The following is a 17,492-nucleotide window of genomic DNA, read 5'->3' as shown; positions in this document are numbered from 1 at the left end:
GCCACACGTGTTTCAGTCTGTGTTATCCAATGATAAATAAATAATATTTATTATTTAAGTATTAAATAGAATCGTTATTAAACATTTAAACAATGACAAGTTTTATTCCATGTGTAAAATGGGTGAAACAAGGTGTTTCGTTGCATCAAAATACGATAAAATTATCACAACAAGAATTAAAAGAACTAACAGAAATCAAACCCAAAGAAAAAGAGTTAAGTAAAAGCGACAAAAAAGACTACGGCTTAGATAATTATGACGAAGAAGAAATGGATATGTCAGGAGCCATGTCCATCGGTGGTCTGGCCGTTTATAATAATACTGATTTTAATGATTCCGATACTGATAGTGACAAACTCGATGAAATCCTCAAGCCTGACGACAATCTGGTGTTGGTAGGCAATGTTAAGAAAACTGAATGCTCACTTGAAGTCTATGTTTACAATGGTAATGACAAAGATTTTTACATTCATCACGACATCATTTTGAAACATCCACCACTATGCTTGGAATGGTTTGGCTCTGTTGGGAATTTCTGTGCCTTAGGATCCATGTCTGCTACAATAGAAGTGTGGGATTTAGATTTGATTGGATGCTTAGAACCAACATTTAGGTAATTATAACGTTACAAAATAAAATATTTAAATATTAATTATTAACTATTTCTTTAACATTTACAGATTGGGTAGAAAAAAGAAAAAAAATCCTGAAAAAAATTATGGTCATACTGATGCTATTTTAGATATAGCATGGAATGAACATCTACCTCATATACTTGCCAGTGGTTCAGTAGATGAGACTATTTTACTTTGGGATTTAGAAACAAATGAACCTCATACAAGAATGGAAAATTTTGGAGATCACGTCCAATCACTTAAATGGCATCCATTTGAATCACAAACGCTTGCTGTTGGTTCTTCAGATTTTTATGTTTATGATTGTCGCACATATGATACATATAAAAATTGGGATATTAAAGGTAAAGTAGAAAAAGTTCATTGGGATCCATCTAATGGATTCTTGTGTTACATTGGTACTGATAGAGGTAAACTCATGTGCTATGATTGTCGAGCTAATAAACCATTATGGAAGTATAAAGGTCATGAGAACGAAGTCACTGGAATCTATGTCTGGGAGAAATTTATTGTTAGTTCTTCAACAGACGAAACCTTAAAAGTATGGGATAGAGAAAATAAACACTTAATTAAAATAAGAGAATTTTCTGGTGCTTTACACAGTCTAGATGGATGTGCAGATAATCCATTTTTGGTGGCTGTTGGTGGAAGTGGTACATCTAAATTTCAACTATTTGATATTAATGATTTTAGTTTAAAGACATGTTAATGTTCATTTTTGATTATTTTTAATAAAATACAATATTTTTCCTTAAAATGTTGTTAATGTTATTTATTGTATTAATTGCTCCCTATACTCCAAATATATTATTAATCAATTTTAATTATCCATTTAATTGTTAAATGTAATGAATTGTAAACATAGAAAACATGTTAACAGAATAACTTATCTGATTATGCGATGTTAATTTTGTTATTTTATTTTTATTTAAAAAAATAACAATATAGATTTATTATTACGATAAATTTGGTTTTTGTTTGACTCCAATGAAAATATAGCTCAGCCTTCAATAAGAGGACAATTTTCTATGTATAAGTTATGTACAATGTATATTCCAAGTTTAGAGTTAAATGTAGACTTAAATTTGTAATTTCCTTTAAAACTGTTTTACTCTCTTATTTTAATATTTTGTTTGGACATGCAAAAAAAAATATATCACATAATGCTAATATTTATTTCAATAACATTTTTACCACAGTATTGTGAAACGTATAAGTAGTAGAAATAATAATCAAAAAGCTGATTTAACCCATCCCTAGTGATAATAATTAAAATTAGAAATTTAGTATTTCTTTTTTTTATTGAATAAGATAGGCGTGATAATTGTATACATTATAAGTGACTAGTACAAAGCGTATTTTATGCATACAAATGAATAGGAATGATTAATAGATAAAAATAAAAAATTCTCTAATATATTAAAAGAAAATTATTTTAAGTCTAAAAGCAATGGAGAAGATGATGTATGATTTTCATTATCTGTGTCATCTGTATCCAAACATAGTTGAGATAATTCTGTCAAAGCAGAAACAGAATCATTATTTTTAAGTAGTGGTGGCACATCTCTGTACACTCTTGGATTGTCAACTTGATTGTGTATACTTTCCTATAATTTAAATTAATAATTAATATATATGTAATAAATTGGTTAATTTCAATAAAACAAATATTTTTCATACATCATTAAAATCGTCTTGGTTATGTTCACTAACTGGTTGGACAGATTTATATTGAAATGCAGTACATGTCAAATCCATCTCAATAGGAAAGAGTGGTGGTTCACTAACATTGTTACCTCCTAGCATCATCCAACTTATTTCACGATTGTAACTAGCCATATGTGAAGCAATTGCATGCAATTGACCTACAACGTCATGCACATGTTTATTTTCTAATAGTTCAATTTTGGCCAAAACATCTTCTCTGAGAGCAGCAAATCGTTTTCTTGCCAACTGTCGGCATCTCAGTACAAGCCTATACAAAAGAACATAATTATAGATTTACTACAAAGATTTTTTGAATCAATATACTTCAGTCCATATCTATAGGTACACTCAAATTAATATTATTTGTTATACCTGTATTCATAATTTCCTGTTTCAATGCGATATAAAGGTTCATCAGCTGAACAATATGTTATCTCTTCATCATCTAACTCTTTAACTTTTAAGCAATAAGATAAATATTCAAATTTCACATCAGCGTACTTGCGTATTGTTTGCTTGGTGTCTGGAATAGCTTTATTCAAGTATGTGCCAAATGACCTAGATATCTATTCCAGAACTATAAATTATAATTAAAATAACAATGTAAACTTTTTTATACTTACAGGTTTTAGAGCTTTGATTAGCATAAGGCCTTGACGCTCCATTCGTCTGTGATATTCAGCAAAGCGCACTAAAGCTTCACTAGCTCTAGGCTGTGGTTCTCTAGCACCTATTTCTGCAAATGTGTCCCCAAATTCTACAAAAAATTTAAATGGATAATGATAATACAATTCATAGCATCTTGATAAAATAACTTTAATTAAATGATTCTAAAAATATTGTAATTTAAGAGTACCTTTAAAACATTGAGTCAAAGCATAAAATGCACGGAGCACGCGTTCCGTATGATCAACCAAGTGACGATATGATTGTTCCATGTCATCCAGCTGTTGCAAACGTTTAACAAGACTATCATTGACCAGTATGGCACGAGACATACCCAAAGAATCAGCAGTAGTAGCAGACATACGTTCAACTAGTCTATGTTTAACTTTTTTTAATACAATATCCAAAGTTTTACCTTGACGGGCATCAGCATGTAATTTGTTGTATTTTAAAATAACTCGGTCCTTATAAACAAATAAATAAAAACTTTAGTTCTGTATAAAAAAGTAAAATTATTAAACTCACCACACTTGATTGTATCATTTTTGCTACTTGTAGCTTGGTATGTCCTCGTACACATTCATTATTAATAGCTAAAAGCTCATCACCGCTTTCAAGTGTACCATCTAATGCAGCCGGTGAATTGTCAGATACCTAAGATAATATCACTCACATAACAAGTATATTAGATTAATGGCTAAAATTAAATACATGACCAATCGGTAATTGCTAGTGAAGTGAAGTAATTTATATTCATACCTGTATAACATATATACAAGGGCAGTGAGGTGGTCCTCCACCTATTGTTATTCCTATAAGGTTGGTTGTTGGGTCCTTATTGATTGTTACAACACCGGAAGTCACTTTCATACCCCTAAAGAAATCATAAAAGTTGAGGTAAAAATATCACGATTAAGCAACTATTTAAACTTACATTTTATCTTCATCAAAACACAGATCACCATATTCGTAGTCATACATTGTAACCAAGAAAATTCTTGATATGTCAAAAAATAATTTAATTTTTTTTGCAAAGTTGAATGTATATATTATAAATATTCTGAAATTGATTAAACATTATCCAAACATATAATAAGAATAACAATAATAATTAAAAAAACATTGTTTAGATTCAATAAATTATGAATTGATACTAACAGCTGAAATAGTTAATATGAAAATTACAAGTTTAAAATGTATACAATTATAGAATTAGGTAATATATTAAAATTTAACATATGTATAGCTCATATTGTAAAAATTCCAATCATACGAAATTAAAAACTTATTAAAAAATTACGATTTGATTGTAAATAAATTGGGAAACAAATACCAAATGTCCAACAGTAGAAACTAAAAAATCCACAGGTACGGTGTTCAATTACTTTATACTTCAATAGTCAATTTTCTAAGTGGATACTGAAGTTTAAACAATGTCAATATTTAATATTTTAATGTTAAATAATTATTACTTAATCGTTTTTGCCAGACATAGTCACTCAGTTATGACTTCATGAGCGGCGACTTGTTAGTCGTTACTCGTTACTCGTAAACTTATGAATGAAATTAAATCATTAAATTAATCTAATTATCTAACATTAAATAATAAGATAAATAAAATACCCTATCTATGTATAATTAAAGCTGGTTAGTTAATCACAAAAGTTAACATGATAAAATATATAATTATCATGATAAGCTAAGAAATACTACGCTATATAGTAAAGTTCGTGTTAATCATTATCTTATCAAGGCAACCCACAATCGTCAACCACCCACACAAAGTGGCTATATAGATATATCCACTGATTAAATATATATATTTAATCAGTGGATATATCATATATATTCACCTTGCACCCACAATATTATTATTATTATTACTTGTATATATTATCATAGACCTGTAAATATACATTTACACATGTCTATGGTATATATTTATGTAATCAGTTATCCGCGTCCGAGTCGCGTAATTTGTCTATTGTAATACCTTTATCTCTCACACCGCCAGTCGTCAGCAATCACGACATCGCTGTCTAGTCGGCGTCTACCGGCCGGTGGCTACCTTTTTCGTACATGCGATAATGCGATCGCCGACTCATACTCGGGTGGCTAAACACCAATGCGCGACTTTCCGTTTTATTTCAATTGTTTCACACACGTGTACAATAAACACTCATGCCTTTCGACAAGCATAATTTTATTTTTTGGGATTATTACGTGACATTATTGTGATAGCATCTCGTACTACCATCCTCAAATTCCAAAGAATTAATTGATTAAAGACCTTAAGGATTAAAATAAAAATTATATATACGAATATTAATGGTCTTGGTCACAAAATACTATTCTACTCCCCCCGGCCGCCACCAAATAAAAAAAAAATATATGTATAGAAAATAGTTTATAAACATTTGGTGAAAGTTTCGGGTATCAAGTATCAACGTTCTTTGTTTTTGAATTACAATAAAAAAACAAAATCGATTTTGTCAAAAAGGAACTGGTTTTGTGTAAAACTAAGTCTAGTAACCCCTGAAATTTACTCTAGTTTTTTAAATAGCTTCCAATATCTAAATTAATACAGCTCAACAATTTCAACTATTTATATAAATAAATAAATAAAAAATAAACGATCGTTATAAATAATTTATAATATATCGTAGGTTCGTAGGTACATAAAAAATACAACTGAAAATGTAATTATCTACATGTCCTACATTAAAACTAAATTAAAAAACCAACAATACTTTTAAAGTTTTAAACGAAGATTAAAGTGATGGATAGTTAGAAAAAATGTGATATAAATCACACATAGCTCTTCAACAGATTCTACTTTAAATTATATATGTATATATATATATATATAAATAGCTAATACTTTATTTTTAGTTGTACCTTTACTTAAATTTTGATAATTGAAATTAATGTGATGATTTTTTGTTAATTTTGTTTTAATTTGAACGTTTTTAATTTTAAAGTTAGACTGACAGTTTTTTTGTGTTATTCAGAATTTTCAGATATTCTTGTATTTTATATAATCATATTCATACATTAATTCCTGTTACCTAGAGCTATAATACTCAGTAACAGTAGTAAACTCATGTGTAAAAACTGGTGCTCAAGAATAAGCGGCGGGCTACAAGTTACAACCACATCCTCTAAAGTCTTGATGAATAGGATTTTTGCGAAGAATTAAAATTTATTATCGACAGCGTACGTTGCAGTAATGTATTTGCCTATACTATACGCCGGGCAACAATGCAACATAATGTGTTGACGGAAAGTACCTATGTAAAACAATATATTATTTATATTTCATATTATAATTATTTATAAACATAGACTTATTAACTCAGCGGCTCTCAAACTTTTTGCTGACCACCCATTTTGTAAAAATCTTTGAGGCCCTCTAATGACTAATAGCAAACCTATATATATATATATTAATTTATAAGGTATATAATATTATTTTAAATATATACGTTAGTAATGTACTAATATAGTTCACAGCCTATGGGTTGGCCGTTGGGAATCGCTGTATTAACTAGTTAATCTATAATTTTGTATCTTATTTTTATTTTTTACCCTATAATAATTGTTATAGGTAGTACCTAATTCATTACAAAGATGGTAGGTATTTAAATTTTATTACCATTTTGAACATAATATTATTATTAAGTTAATAATATTAACTTCAATTTATTAAATTGATTCTTATCTAAACTGTTATAGATTCATTAGGTTAATAATAGATAACTAAGAAGTTTGGAATAAAGATGTAGGTACCTAAACTCTGCTTCTAAGGAAAACTCTTTCCGAAGCAAATACTGAAAAAACAATCATGCAGGTCTCGCATCAGTTGTTAACTTCAACAGTTCAACCTTAAATATTTTATTCATATTGACAAAATTACATTTGCAAATCACTCAGACAATTTCAGCTTTGTAAGTTGTGAACTTAACCCACCGTCCTTCTCCAAAAAAACTACATGTCATAGACTTGGAGTGGTTGAAATGCAGTGACCAGTGACTAAATTGTTTTATGTACTTACCTAATTATACCTATGTACTTTGTCATAGTATTTACTACGATTAAAGATAAACCTTAAACCGTGGTATTTACCAATAAAATATGCTAAGCATCAATTATCATTTAAATTTTTTTTTATAAGTTTTTAAATTAAAGATTACGTGTCATAAATGAGGATTTATTTAATTTTTGTTTGTGTACTAATCTTAAATATTTTATAATTTCATTACATTTTTAATGTATTAATCTATCAACAGTAAAAAGCAGAGCTGTAACGAGGTCCATTATAGTGTTCCTGGCCATTTAGTAAGTTTGCGCCATTTTACATTTTTTACACATAAACTTTTTACTTAGTTTCAAATTATGTATTGATGTTTGAATATTCAATCAATTTTTTTTAATTATTGTCTTCAATGTATTAACAAACTAATGGTTTTACATAATTTGAATTCAAATTTGATCGATAAAAATTAAAAAACAAATACCCAACAAACAGTAATCTTAATACCTACAGATATTTCCATTTATATTATCTATTTTATTAAAACTTAAATTGCAGTTTATTATATTTATATACCTAAGTAAATTAATTTAATTGTAAATAGTGATAATAACAAGCATTTAATTGTAGAATTTCTTCTAGAACTTATAAAATGTAAATGATTAAATATCTATTAAATATGAATAGGTCTACTTAATATCTACCAATAAATTTAAATATATTGTCGTGGTGGGTGGGTGAAAAATTAATTTTTCCCCACACAAAGAAAAAGTTCTGTATGCCACTGATCTGTCTTGAATAACCCAAACTTGGCCTATATTTATGATTTATATTAATACATAGCATGACTACTTTGCGCATATTCTAAATAAAAAGTACATTATTAATATAAATAATAACATCTACATAGGTAGGATTTCTATTCCTCCCGGTTTTAATGGCATATCTTGGTGTCTCGGCGGGTCATTAAGTTTGTCCCGGTAAATGGCTAATGATGTCTAAAATCAATTTTTCTTTAACTTGTTACAATTTTTTAAAAAAAATGAAAAATAATATAAATGTATTAAAAAATTCATTTAAACAAAAAGTATCAATATTAGTATAAGTAATAAGTAGTAACAACAGTAGTAAGTTAATGTAAAAAAAAAATAAATTAGCTAATAAATTTGTAAATAAAAAAAGGATTTAATTATTTCCATAGATAAAACTTTACTATATAAGAGCAAAAAAAAAAAGTTTATCATTATGATGTCTTGGTTTGGTGTTTTCAAAATAATCACAAAATACTTGTATTTTAGCTGTTTAAGGTTGTATAGAAACTAAATCTATAGCAACACTGAATTACCATACTAAATATTGGTGATTGAGTTAATCGTTTATAATCGATAGTTAAATTTATGTCAAAATATGTATCAGATTTAATCGTTTTTGATAACCACTAAAATAATTTCATACCTATTACGGGCCAATCGGGATAGGTGAAAAGCTTAAAAGGTTACTTTGGGCCGCAATTAAGCGAAGCCCCCCTGGTCTGGGTCAGTCTCACCAAATCTTAGCTAGTACTCTGACTATCATACTGTAAATTTTATAGAATTTTTAAACTTATTACTTTAACAAATCTAGTTATATTTAGTGATTATCTATACCAATTTTAAGTACATTTTATTTGAAAACTCATATCAATATTTGGCAATTAATTAAAAATATATCTAATGGTGATATTAAATTTAACAATTTGAAAATTATACATTTCATGACAAAATTTATAAAAAAAACAAAGAACTAAATGTGTTAAATGTTAATCATCATCATTCAATACATCTATAGACAACCATCGAGATTTTGTTCTAACTACTTCTTTCCGAACCAATCGTTTTTTGTCATCTAAGCATTTTGTCAACTCAAAAATCACCTAAAAATAAGCATAATTTATAATCTAAATATAATGTATTTTAATTTTTCTGGATTAATACCTGTCTTTTTAAAGGTAGAAGTTTAATTAAAGAATAGTCACAGCAATTATAAAGACATTGTAAAGCTACTATTCTTATATTCATAAACTTTGAACTTTGAGATAGATTTAGCAATTTTGGAACAAAAGATTGTAAATAATCTTCTAATACTGGAGTCTTGGATTCTAAAAGATTACAAAAAGTTTTCAACGACTGTAAAACATAATCTTGTTCTGGAGATAAAAGTTGAAGTAACAGAGGTAATATCTGCAACAGTTAAATTGTTTAATAAACATAATAAATAAATAATTCATGTGTAAACAATTGCATCCACTAAAGTATTATTCATAAATTGAAATTAATAGAATTTAATGTAAAGACATAATTTATTTAATAAACTTTTTTATAAGTCTTAACAGTAATAATATTAGCAATCATGAATAAATATTAAAGATCTTTAAGATTACCTTAGAAAAATATGGTGAAAGTGTCACATATGTGTTGCCATCCATTTGGTATAAAATACTAATGAGATAATTTTCTTTAATAGGTTCAGGCATTGTATTATACTTGGATATGAGTGGTTCAATAACATAACAGAATATTCTTTGCTTATATAATAATCTAAAAGAAAATAATTTAACAATTTATATATATGAAAAAATATATGGGTACAATTTCTTTTTTATAAGGAATGGAGTTATTATGTCAACAAATTTAGATGTTAAACAATTTTAATTATTTATAAGTAATTAAAAAAAATTGTAGAAAATAGAATTATTTCACTATTACTTAAATTTTGAAAATATTTAGACTAAGTTTATAGACATTTTAAATGTTTCAACAAATAATTATAAAAATATTTATCTAGGTCATATAAAAATAGATTTATCAAGTTCTTACTTTCAAAGTATCAAAAACACATGGTAAAAAATTTTTTATATTTATAATTAGGCTAGTTCAAATGAAAAATAAAACTTTTTTAAAAGACTAATTTTAAGTCATCTATAACATAAATCTATTATTGTCATTTTGTAATACGTGTATAATGGGTATCGACTAACAGAGTTGGGCAAAATATTATCCAGATAATAATTAGAATATTTTTTTATTCAAATAAAATATTATCAAATAATCATCTAAATAAAATGTTATTCAAATGATGCCAAACTCTGTTTACTAATGAGTAATAAGTTAAAAACAACAAAATATGATATACTATTATAATAACAGTTATTATTATATAATATATGCAATCTTTAAAAAAAAATTATTTCAACCTAATATTTTACTAATAAAAAAATTAATTATGTATACAAACATAAATATATTATATGAGATTACAAAACATTCAGACAGTGAATTTAAAATGACATAAGAGTCAACTTGAGAGAGATAATACATATTAATAGAATTATTAAAATAAATTATATAAAGTACTAACTTAACTGAACAAAAACACTCTTTATTCAGATAGCCATCATCTGTTTGTGTTAACATTTTAAAACACTGTGTCATAATTTTTCCATACAAAGGATCTGCTAATAAATTCAATGACTAAAAATATTTTATTTAGTAAACATCAGTTATACAATCAATTAAATAATTATTATTTTTTAATACCCAGTCAATCCATTGTAGCATTTTTCCATGACCTTTAATAGATAAAGACTTAGTGATCCATGATATTTGATTTATAACATTATTGATATACATGCTTGATACATTTAAATAATTTTCTAAATTGAATTTCAATTTATCAATTATGAAATTGTTTTCATCACCTACAAATGAAAACGTAAGAAAATAAACAGTTTTTATAGTTTTATATTATAGTATATAATTATTAATAAACGTACCATCAATATATTTATTAATTAATGTTGCTGTTAATCGCGAAGCAGATAAACTACACATTGAATTTTCAGAATATGTTGATAATTCAATACAATTTTCAATTAATAAAGTCACATTTTTCAGTTCGATATTTTTATTTAATGAATTTAGAATACTTTCTAATAAAATAACCTGAAAAAATTAGAATTTTTAAGACATAAATGTGATTAATATTTAAAAAACATTAGAAGTTTACTGTTCTAAATACTGTTATATGTATAAAAGTAATGTTATTACTTTAATAACCCAATTATAATGTGCTTAAATGTGACAGTATATAAAATTGCTTAGTTTAATCTTTTTTTGCAATGATCTTAATTGTTATTTTAATGATTTAATTATTTGTTAATAATGATTATAAACACAAATATAATTTAATGAAATAAAACACATTTATAAAATACAGATAAGTTGTTAAATTAAAATTCCTCAATTTGAATAATATTTTTTTTACTACAGATAAATTAAGTGGAACAATAAATTAATAACAATTTTATTTCCAAATTTAAAACCATTAATTACCATATATGAATGTATGCCTTGTTGTATATCAGAAAGTGTTTTATAATTTAATTTTGTATTCAAAATTTCATTGAAATATTGGCTGAATTGATTAAGTATTTGAAGTTGTTCACTAAAATCAAACATTTACATATTGTTAATATTATTGAAACAATACCCTTGGGCGTGCATTTCAATAAAAATGTCAACATTAACATAACCACTTATTACTGTACGTAATTGAATCAATAAATTTAAATTCCATAGATAATTAAAAAAAAATATGCGGTAACTTAATAAGTGGCATCATTTGGGGGGAAGCGAGAGTATGCATTTTCCCAACATCAGTATTAAAAGTAGCTTTTGGTCGGCTGCCAGGTCCACATTATTGGCCATGATCAATTATGTCAAAAAATCATGAAATATATATTTAAAAATATGCACTTGTTCATCAAAAAATTAAAAATATGTTAAATATGTCATAAAAAATGATTTACCCTTGTTATACTAAACAATTACATTTTTTCTTACAATATTTTATTTATTTTAATTATTTTACTTTATTCAATTTTGTATGGACTTATATAAATAATAAAAAAAATAAATTAATACAGCGAATAAAGATAAAATCTATTTATTGGCCATTAAAATAAAAATTAGTCCCTATCATCAGTGATTAATTCATAGTTAAATAATAATAATAATAATAATTCATGACAAATATTTACCGAAATTCTTAATTTTTGATAAACTATAAAATTTATTAATAATTAATAGATGAAATAATGGAATGCATTTTTATATAAGTATACCCAGTGCAACAAAAGAATACATTACAGTTCTACAAAAATCGGTTCTTCTGTATTCCACATGATATCCCGTCATTAAGACTGGTTTCAATATGGCAGGATGTCTCACGGAGATACGTAAATTTCCGTGACCTGTATTCTTTTGCTGAACAGAGTGTAAACAAATGGAGATATAGATGTTAGTCAGTGTGTATTGTGTAAAAGAAACAGACAATTTTGTTGTTGCATGTACAATACAACAATAATATCAGTTATTAGGAGAATGTATGTATCTATGCGCAACATAGATAAAACACATTTACACAAAATCATTTTTTATTTTAGTTTTTGAGTAATCTTAGAGATAACCCATTACAAAAATGATAGCAAATAATATTTTTGAGATAATGATATATTGATTTATCTAAATATTGTCTCAAAACAATTTAAACATCATTTAAATTAAAATTTTTTTTTATTTTGAAAATTGAATACAAAATCAATTAACAAATAAAATATAAAACTGATATGTCATTCTCTCAAAAATATTATTCTCTATAATTTTTGTAATAGATAATTTTACTTATAAAACACAATTTTAAGTGAAAACGTTTTATCCATGTTGCATGTGGATATGAGAGAGATATTGGTAATTATAAATAATCATGATAAACGGTTTATTTTTTAAGTTACTTATTTTAAAATTGAAATAACGCCACTGAATTTTATATTTATGATAGAAACCTAAATAAATAAGATTTAAATGTATTTCTTTTAGTTAATGTACTCTTTCTCAGATAAGAATAATCTGAGATGGTAAGCTTTTGCTAAAACATACACAGTGCTATGTTTTCAGAAACATGACATAAACGTTAATTTACTAAAAAATGAATAAGTTAATGCTATACTCTGTTCAGCAGAAGACTACGTCAATTCTACACATCTCCAAATAACACCCCACCGTGGCGGAACTGTTCTTAGTAACAGGGTATTGCATGGGGATGCAAAGAATAGATTTTCATTAGGTAGCGACATATTCTCTCATTGGAAACTAGACAGGATATAATAAGTAACCATATTATGTGTATGATAGATGATAATTGTAAATAAAGTAATATAAATTGTAATTTAATCACCTCATTAAATTATTTTATAAGAAAACAACAAAAGATAAGTGTTACTACAATAATGGTTAACATTACATGGTACAACAACTTATGGTTACTACAATAATTCAGGTTTGAAAATATATTAAAACAATAATAAAAGTTACCTGGTATTGATCACTTTAACAACAGAATTAATAACAAACGAAACATCTTCTAAAACAATTTCGTTTCTAAAAATATTGAAATTAGTACAGTTCTTGATACCATTGATCCAAGTTGTTAAAATGAAGTTTAAGAGTCCGTCTTTTAAAGCAAAATGACGTAACAAGTTAATATTTTCAATATTTTTAACAAGATCTCTGAAATAAAAATAAAATAAAAAAAATAATTATGTCAAAAAGTTGTATAACATATAATAAACAAAATATGTTTATAAATCTAGTTTTCCAACCTTAAGCATTTAAGAGTCATCTCAGTTTCTGCTTGTTTTACAGACAAATTAGCACTTAAAATGTCGCTAATTAATGTAAAAAAATATTCTTCATTTCCCAAACAACATAATGCATTTAACCACTTTGATTTTAATATAATATCATTAGACTCTAAAAACAACAATGAAAAAGCATATATTTTATAAAATTACTAGCAAAAGTGTACATAAAATATTCAAATCTATTTATTATGTTGAATTGTTTTAAAAATTAATTACCATTTAAAATGTTTAAGTTAAATTGTATGATTTCTCTATTTATTTCCTCTTTAAAATATTTTGCTGCTTCTTTAAAACAAGATAATGTTTCTTTTCTAATAGAATCTGTTATATCAGATTTTATTAACGTTATTATAATACAGTAATAATTCTGACGTTGAGAATTAGTTAGTATTTTAGTTGATATTTTTAATGCTTTCAAAGCAGAAATTTTTATTTCTGGCAATTCGTTTTGAGCATAAAGTAAAAAGTAACAACATATTTCTTCCCATCTTTTTTCTAGACCTGGTATAGCTAAAAATAAAGTCATAATTTTATTTTTAATAATTTAATTCAAAATAAAAGTTTATTTAAATATTCAAGTTTCGATAAATTAGACAAACATAGAAATTGCTTAAAATAAATAAAAAAAAGAGTTGCAAGAATAAAAATGTTAGCTGATGAAATTTAAACTAGTGGAGTAATAAACAAATAATATGTTTCTTCAATATTATTAAAAATATTATACCAAAACTCATCAGTGGAATATTTATATTATAAACTTAAGTAAAAATTGTAAACCTATAAATAAAATATATTCTAATGATATAATTAAGATTTAACTTGTGCAGTAAAAAAATATTGAAGCATATTAAAAAATTATTGATAAGTTATTTAGTAACTTACATGATAAATCGATACACATTTCTAAACACATATTTGTAATTAATCCCATAGCTTCTATGATTCTTACAATTTCTGATCGTGTTGCATCACTTTTATCAAGTAGGATTAAATACACCTGTATTATTTACAAATAAATTATCAACAACTATGCAGTTACACTTAGCATTTTATTTAAAAATAAAATTATGAATTAAATTTACTTTATTTGCTATCTTAAGACAAGCATAATTTGAAGTTTTTCCAACGCTACAAAGCAGTTTTATTGAAGGTATAAATAGAGTTGCTTGAGTGTCCAATAAAAATCTATTAGAACCTAATAAAACCAAATAATTAAATAAAAACATTAATAACTAAGTTTCAGAAATACAAACTTTTAAGAATAATATCTAAGAAACTTGATAGTTGTTCTTGTTCATTGTCTCCTTTAATAATGGTAAGTGAATATAATAAAGCAGTTAAAACACCAATAGCAGCTTCCCTAACTTCATCTGATGAATCATCAGTATCTGTCATTATTATCATTTTTAAAATACGCCATATTTCTTCAATGTGAAATTTTATTTTTATAGGATCAAAGTTCTCACAACATAATTTCTAAAATAATAAAATGCATTAATTTTTAATATATGTATAAATTAAATTTAAAAATTATTCAAGGCCTATTAATACATGATATAATTTTTGGGCCAAAATAAAAATTTGAAATACAAATTTTACACTTTAAATTATGTTACAATTATTCAAAATTTTTAAAAATAAATTGAAAAACACATGAAGTATAATAATTGATATTACTACTGAAATATTATAAAATATATGAATGAAAAGTTAACAACAATTATAATTAATATTATAATTGGTTATTAAAAATTAAATTATAATAATTTTTTACCAATAAGTGCAATGAATCTAATTTTGCAACTTTCAAACTAGCTTCTAATTTTTGCAAAGCCAAAGGAATACAAAAATCAGCAAATTCTTCTACACAAGTAAGACATCGAGATAAGTTAGTTGCTAATTCATCTCTAGTTATTTTACTTTCTTCTGTCTGTAAACAAAATTATAATTAAAAGTTGTATTAAGTCAATATTATAAATAAAAATTTTAATTTTTACTTCATAGAAATCTATAGGAAAATAACAGGCAATAACATCAAAAGTTTCTTCTGCTAAATGACCTAATGGAAAATTTCTTAAAAATTGAGGTAACATTCTAAAAAGCAGTATTAAATTATTAGGATCTCGTTCACCATCCATTGAAGAAATAACACAATATAAGAAATCTGGTCCCATAAAACGTAAATCTAAAAAATAATAATCATGGATATTTTAGTTGACAATATAATTATAGTGGAATATTTATTAGTCTTATAACATTTTTTATTTCTTATTTCTACTAAATTAGAAGAGAAATTTCATATTCAAATCAAATTGGATTATCAGAATTCACATTATTCAGTATAATAAAAATGTATGAAAATTATCTTACTTATGAAATTTAATAAATTATGTGTTCAGTAGAAATATTGTTATAAAATTAATATTTTAAAAAAGTTAAGTTTTTAATTAGTAGATACTTGATATTACCATCTAAGCGATTCAAAAATATATACTGTAATATACAATAGAATGTATTTCGATCATTTTGAAGTTGTGATTGACAATGAAAATGAGGCATGATTGTATTAAAATACCTTACAATCATTTGTTTGCTAATATTTTTCATTTGCACCTAAATTATGTTAAATAAATTTAAATTAAATTATATTTAAAATAATACAGTTAATATTATAGTCTTACAGTATATTCAATTCCAATCAAAACAATTGGTACAAATGAATGATGATCAATCAAACGTTCACACAAAAATTGACTTATGTAATCCAACTCTTCTGGTATAAAAAAATCCAAAGGCAATTTCTTTAAAACTGTTACAAATGCCTTAACTCCATTTAGGCGAATGTCTTTATCTGTAGAAGTCAAAATTTCTTCCAAACTCTCAACAAATTGAAGAAAAGTTAATCTTTATCTAATATTTCTAAAAATAATAATAATGTTTAAACATTTGTTTTTTTAAATAGCTGTACTTAATTCAAGTGAACATTTATTTTTAAACATATTATAAGTACTGGTAGTACTACGGAGTTAATAGGTACTTAATAAACATTTTTTTTTATAGTTTTCAAATTAGTGTATTATTATAATAAAATAATTTTGTATCAGTTAAAATATTTAAAGATAATAATATATTTATTAAAAATATAACACAATGAATAAATTTAATAAAATATTTTTTGTTTTCTAAAATAGAAAAAAAAATATTAAATAAGTGGAATATGAATTGATATTTTTAATTAAAATTAACACAATATATATATAAATATTTGTAATTAATTAATTACAGTGACAATTCAAACATTTGATTTAAATTGGTTAGTTTACTATTTTCCTATAATATTAATTGTGGTATAATATGTTTAAATAATTATTTTAATAATTTTATAACGGCTTACTACTATCTTCAGTAATATTTATAAAATATTATTTTATATTTCAAATCGTATATTTAAATTGTACTTAATTTTGTATTACCTTTGCTAACTACTTCACAGGTAGAATCAATACCATTCCCATTTTTTACAACATCCAACATTTCGTTCAATACATACGTCATTTTAAAGTTTTGAAGATGAAATTGTATTATTAGTTAAATGATTTTGAGAAATTTTACCAAAAAATGTGCAATGTGCGTGCATACCGTATTAGAGTATAGTATTTTACAATCTACACTACTATTTACCGCCGACCGCCCGACCGATCATAATACTGTA

The 17,492-nt window shown here is 25.1% G+C and overlaps 3 protein-coding genes across 4 annotated transcripts; 1 reads left to right on the top strand and 2 right to left on the bottom strand.

Annotated features, from left to right (window-relative positions):
* LOC113549067 (periodic tryptophan protein 1 homolog) lies at nucleotides 1–1,519 on the top strand. Its single transcript, XM_026950218.1, has 2 exons — nucleotides 1–613; nucleotides 681–1,519. The coding sequence occupies exons 1-2, from the start codon at nucleotides 93–95 to the stop codon at nucleotides 1,342–1,344; spliced, it is 1,185 nt and encodes a 394-aa protein (XP_026806019.1). The 5' UTR covers nucleotides 1–92; the 3' UTR covers nucleotides 1,345–1,519.
* A 516-nt stretch (nucleotides 1,520–2,035) lies between these two features.
* LOC113549065 (PRKCA-binding protein) lies at nucleotides 2,036–4,677 on the bottom strand. Of its 2 annotated transcripts, none has more exons than XM_026950215.1 (9): nucleotides 4,342–4,677; nucleotides 3,943–4,068; nucleotides 3,768–3,882; nucleotides 3,534–3,662; nucleotides 3,199–3,472; nucleotides 2,966–3,099; nucleotides 2,715–2,908; nucleotides 2,316–2,610; nucleotides 2,036–2,242 (listed from the first exon to the last, which is right to left on the bottom strand). In XM_026950215.1, exons 2-9 carry the CDS (start codon nucleotides 3,987–3,989, stop codon nucleotides 2,066–2,068), a joined length of 1,365 nt encoding a protein of 454 aa, XP_026806016.1. In that variant the 5' UTR covers nucleotides 3,990–4,068; nucleotides 4,342–4,677; the 3' UTR covers nucleotides 2,036–2,065. The 2 variants fall into 2 exon arrangements, with proteins under 2 accessions (XP_026806016.1, XP_026806015.1); XM_026950214.1 differs by having other exon boundaries at nucleotides 4,481–4,677.
* A 4,109-nt stretch (nucleotides 4,678–8,786) lies between these two features.
* On the bottom strand, nucleotides 8,787–17,462 carry LOC113561271 (MMS19 nucleotide excision repair protein homolog). The gene is given in 19 exon segments (XM_026967593.1): nucleotides 8,787–8,953; nucleotides 9,015–9,260; nucleotides 9,461–9,617; nucleotides 10,438–10,550; nucleotides 10,617–10,777; nucleotides 10,853–11,021; nucleotides 11,412–11,523; nucleotides 13,452–13,646; nucleotides 13,739–13,889; nucleotides 13,997–14,290; nucleotides 14,663–14,777; nucleotides 14,863–14,975; nucleotides 15,034–15,256; nucleotides 15,555–15,710; nucleotides 15,778–15,965; nucleotides 16,249–16,393; nucleotides 16,462–16,688; nucleotides 16,691–16,699; nucleotides 17,254–17,462. Coding segments are annotated over 19 exon segments (2,970 nt in total). The 5' UTR covers nucleotides 17,336–17,462; the 3' UTR covers nucleotides 8,787–8,839.
* Between the last annotated feature and the right edge of the window lie 30 nt (nucleotides 17,463–17,492).

This window comes from Rhopalosiphum maidis, chromosome 1, assembly GCF_003676215.2.
Source record: "Rhopalosiphum maidis isolate BTI-1 chromosome 1, ASM367621v3, whole genome shotgun sequence".
Classification (NCBI taxonomy): domain Eukaryota; kingdom Metazoa; phylum Arthropoda; class Insecta; order Hemiptera; family Aphididae; genus Rhopalosiphum; species Rhopalosiphum maidis.
The sequence above is the reverse complement of the archived record's forward strand: the minus strand, read 5'-3'. Positions and strand labels throughout refer to the sequence as shown.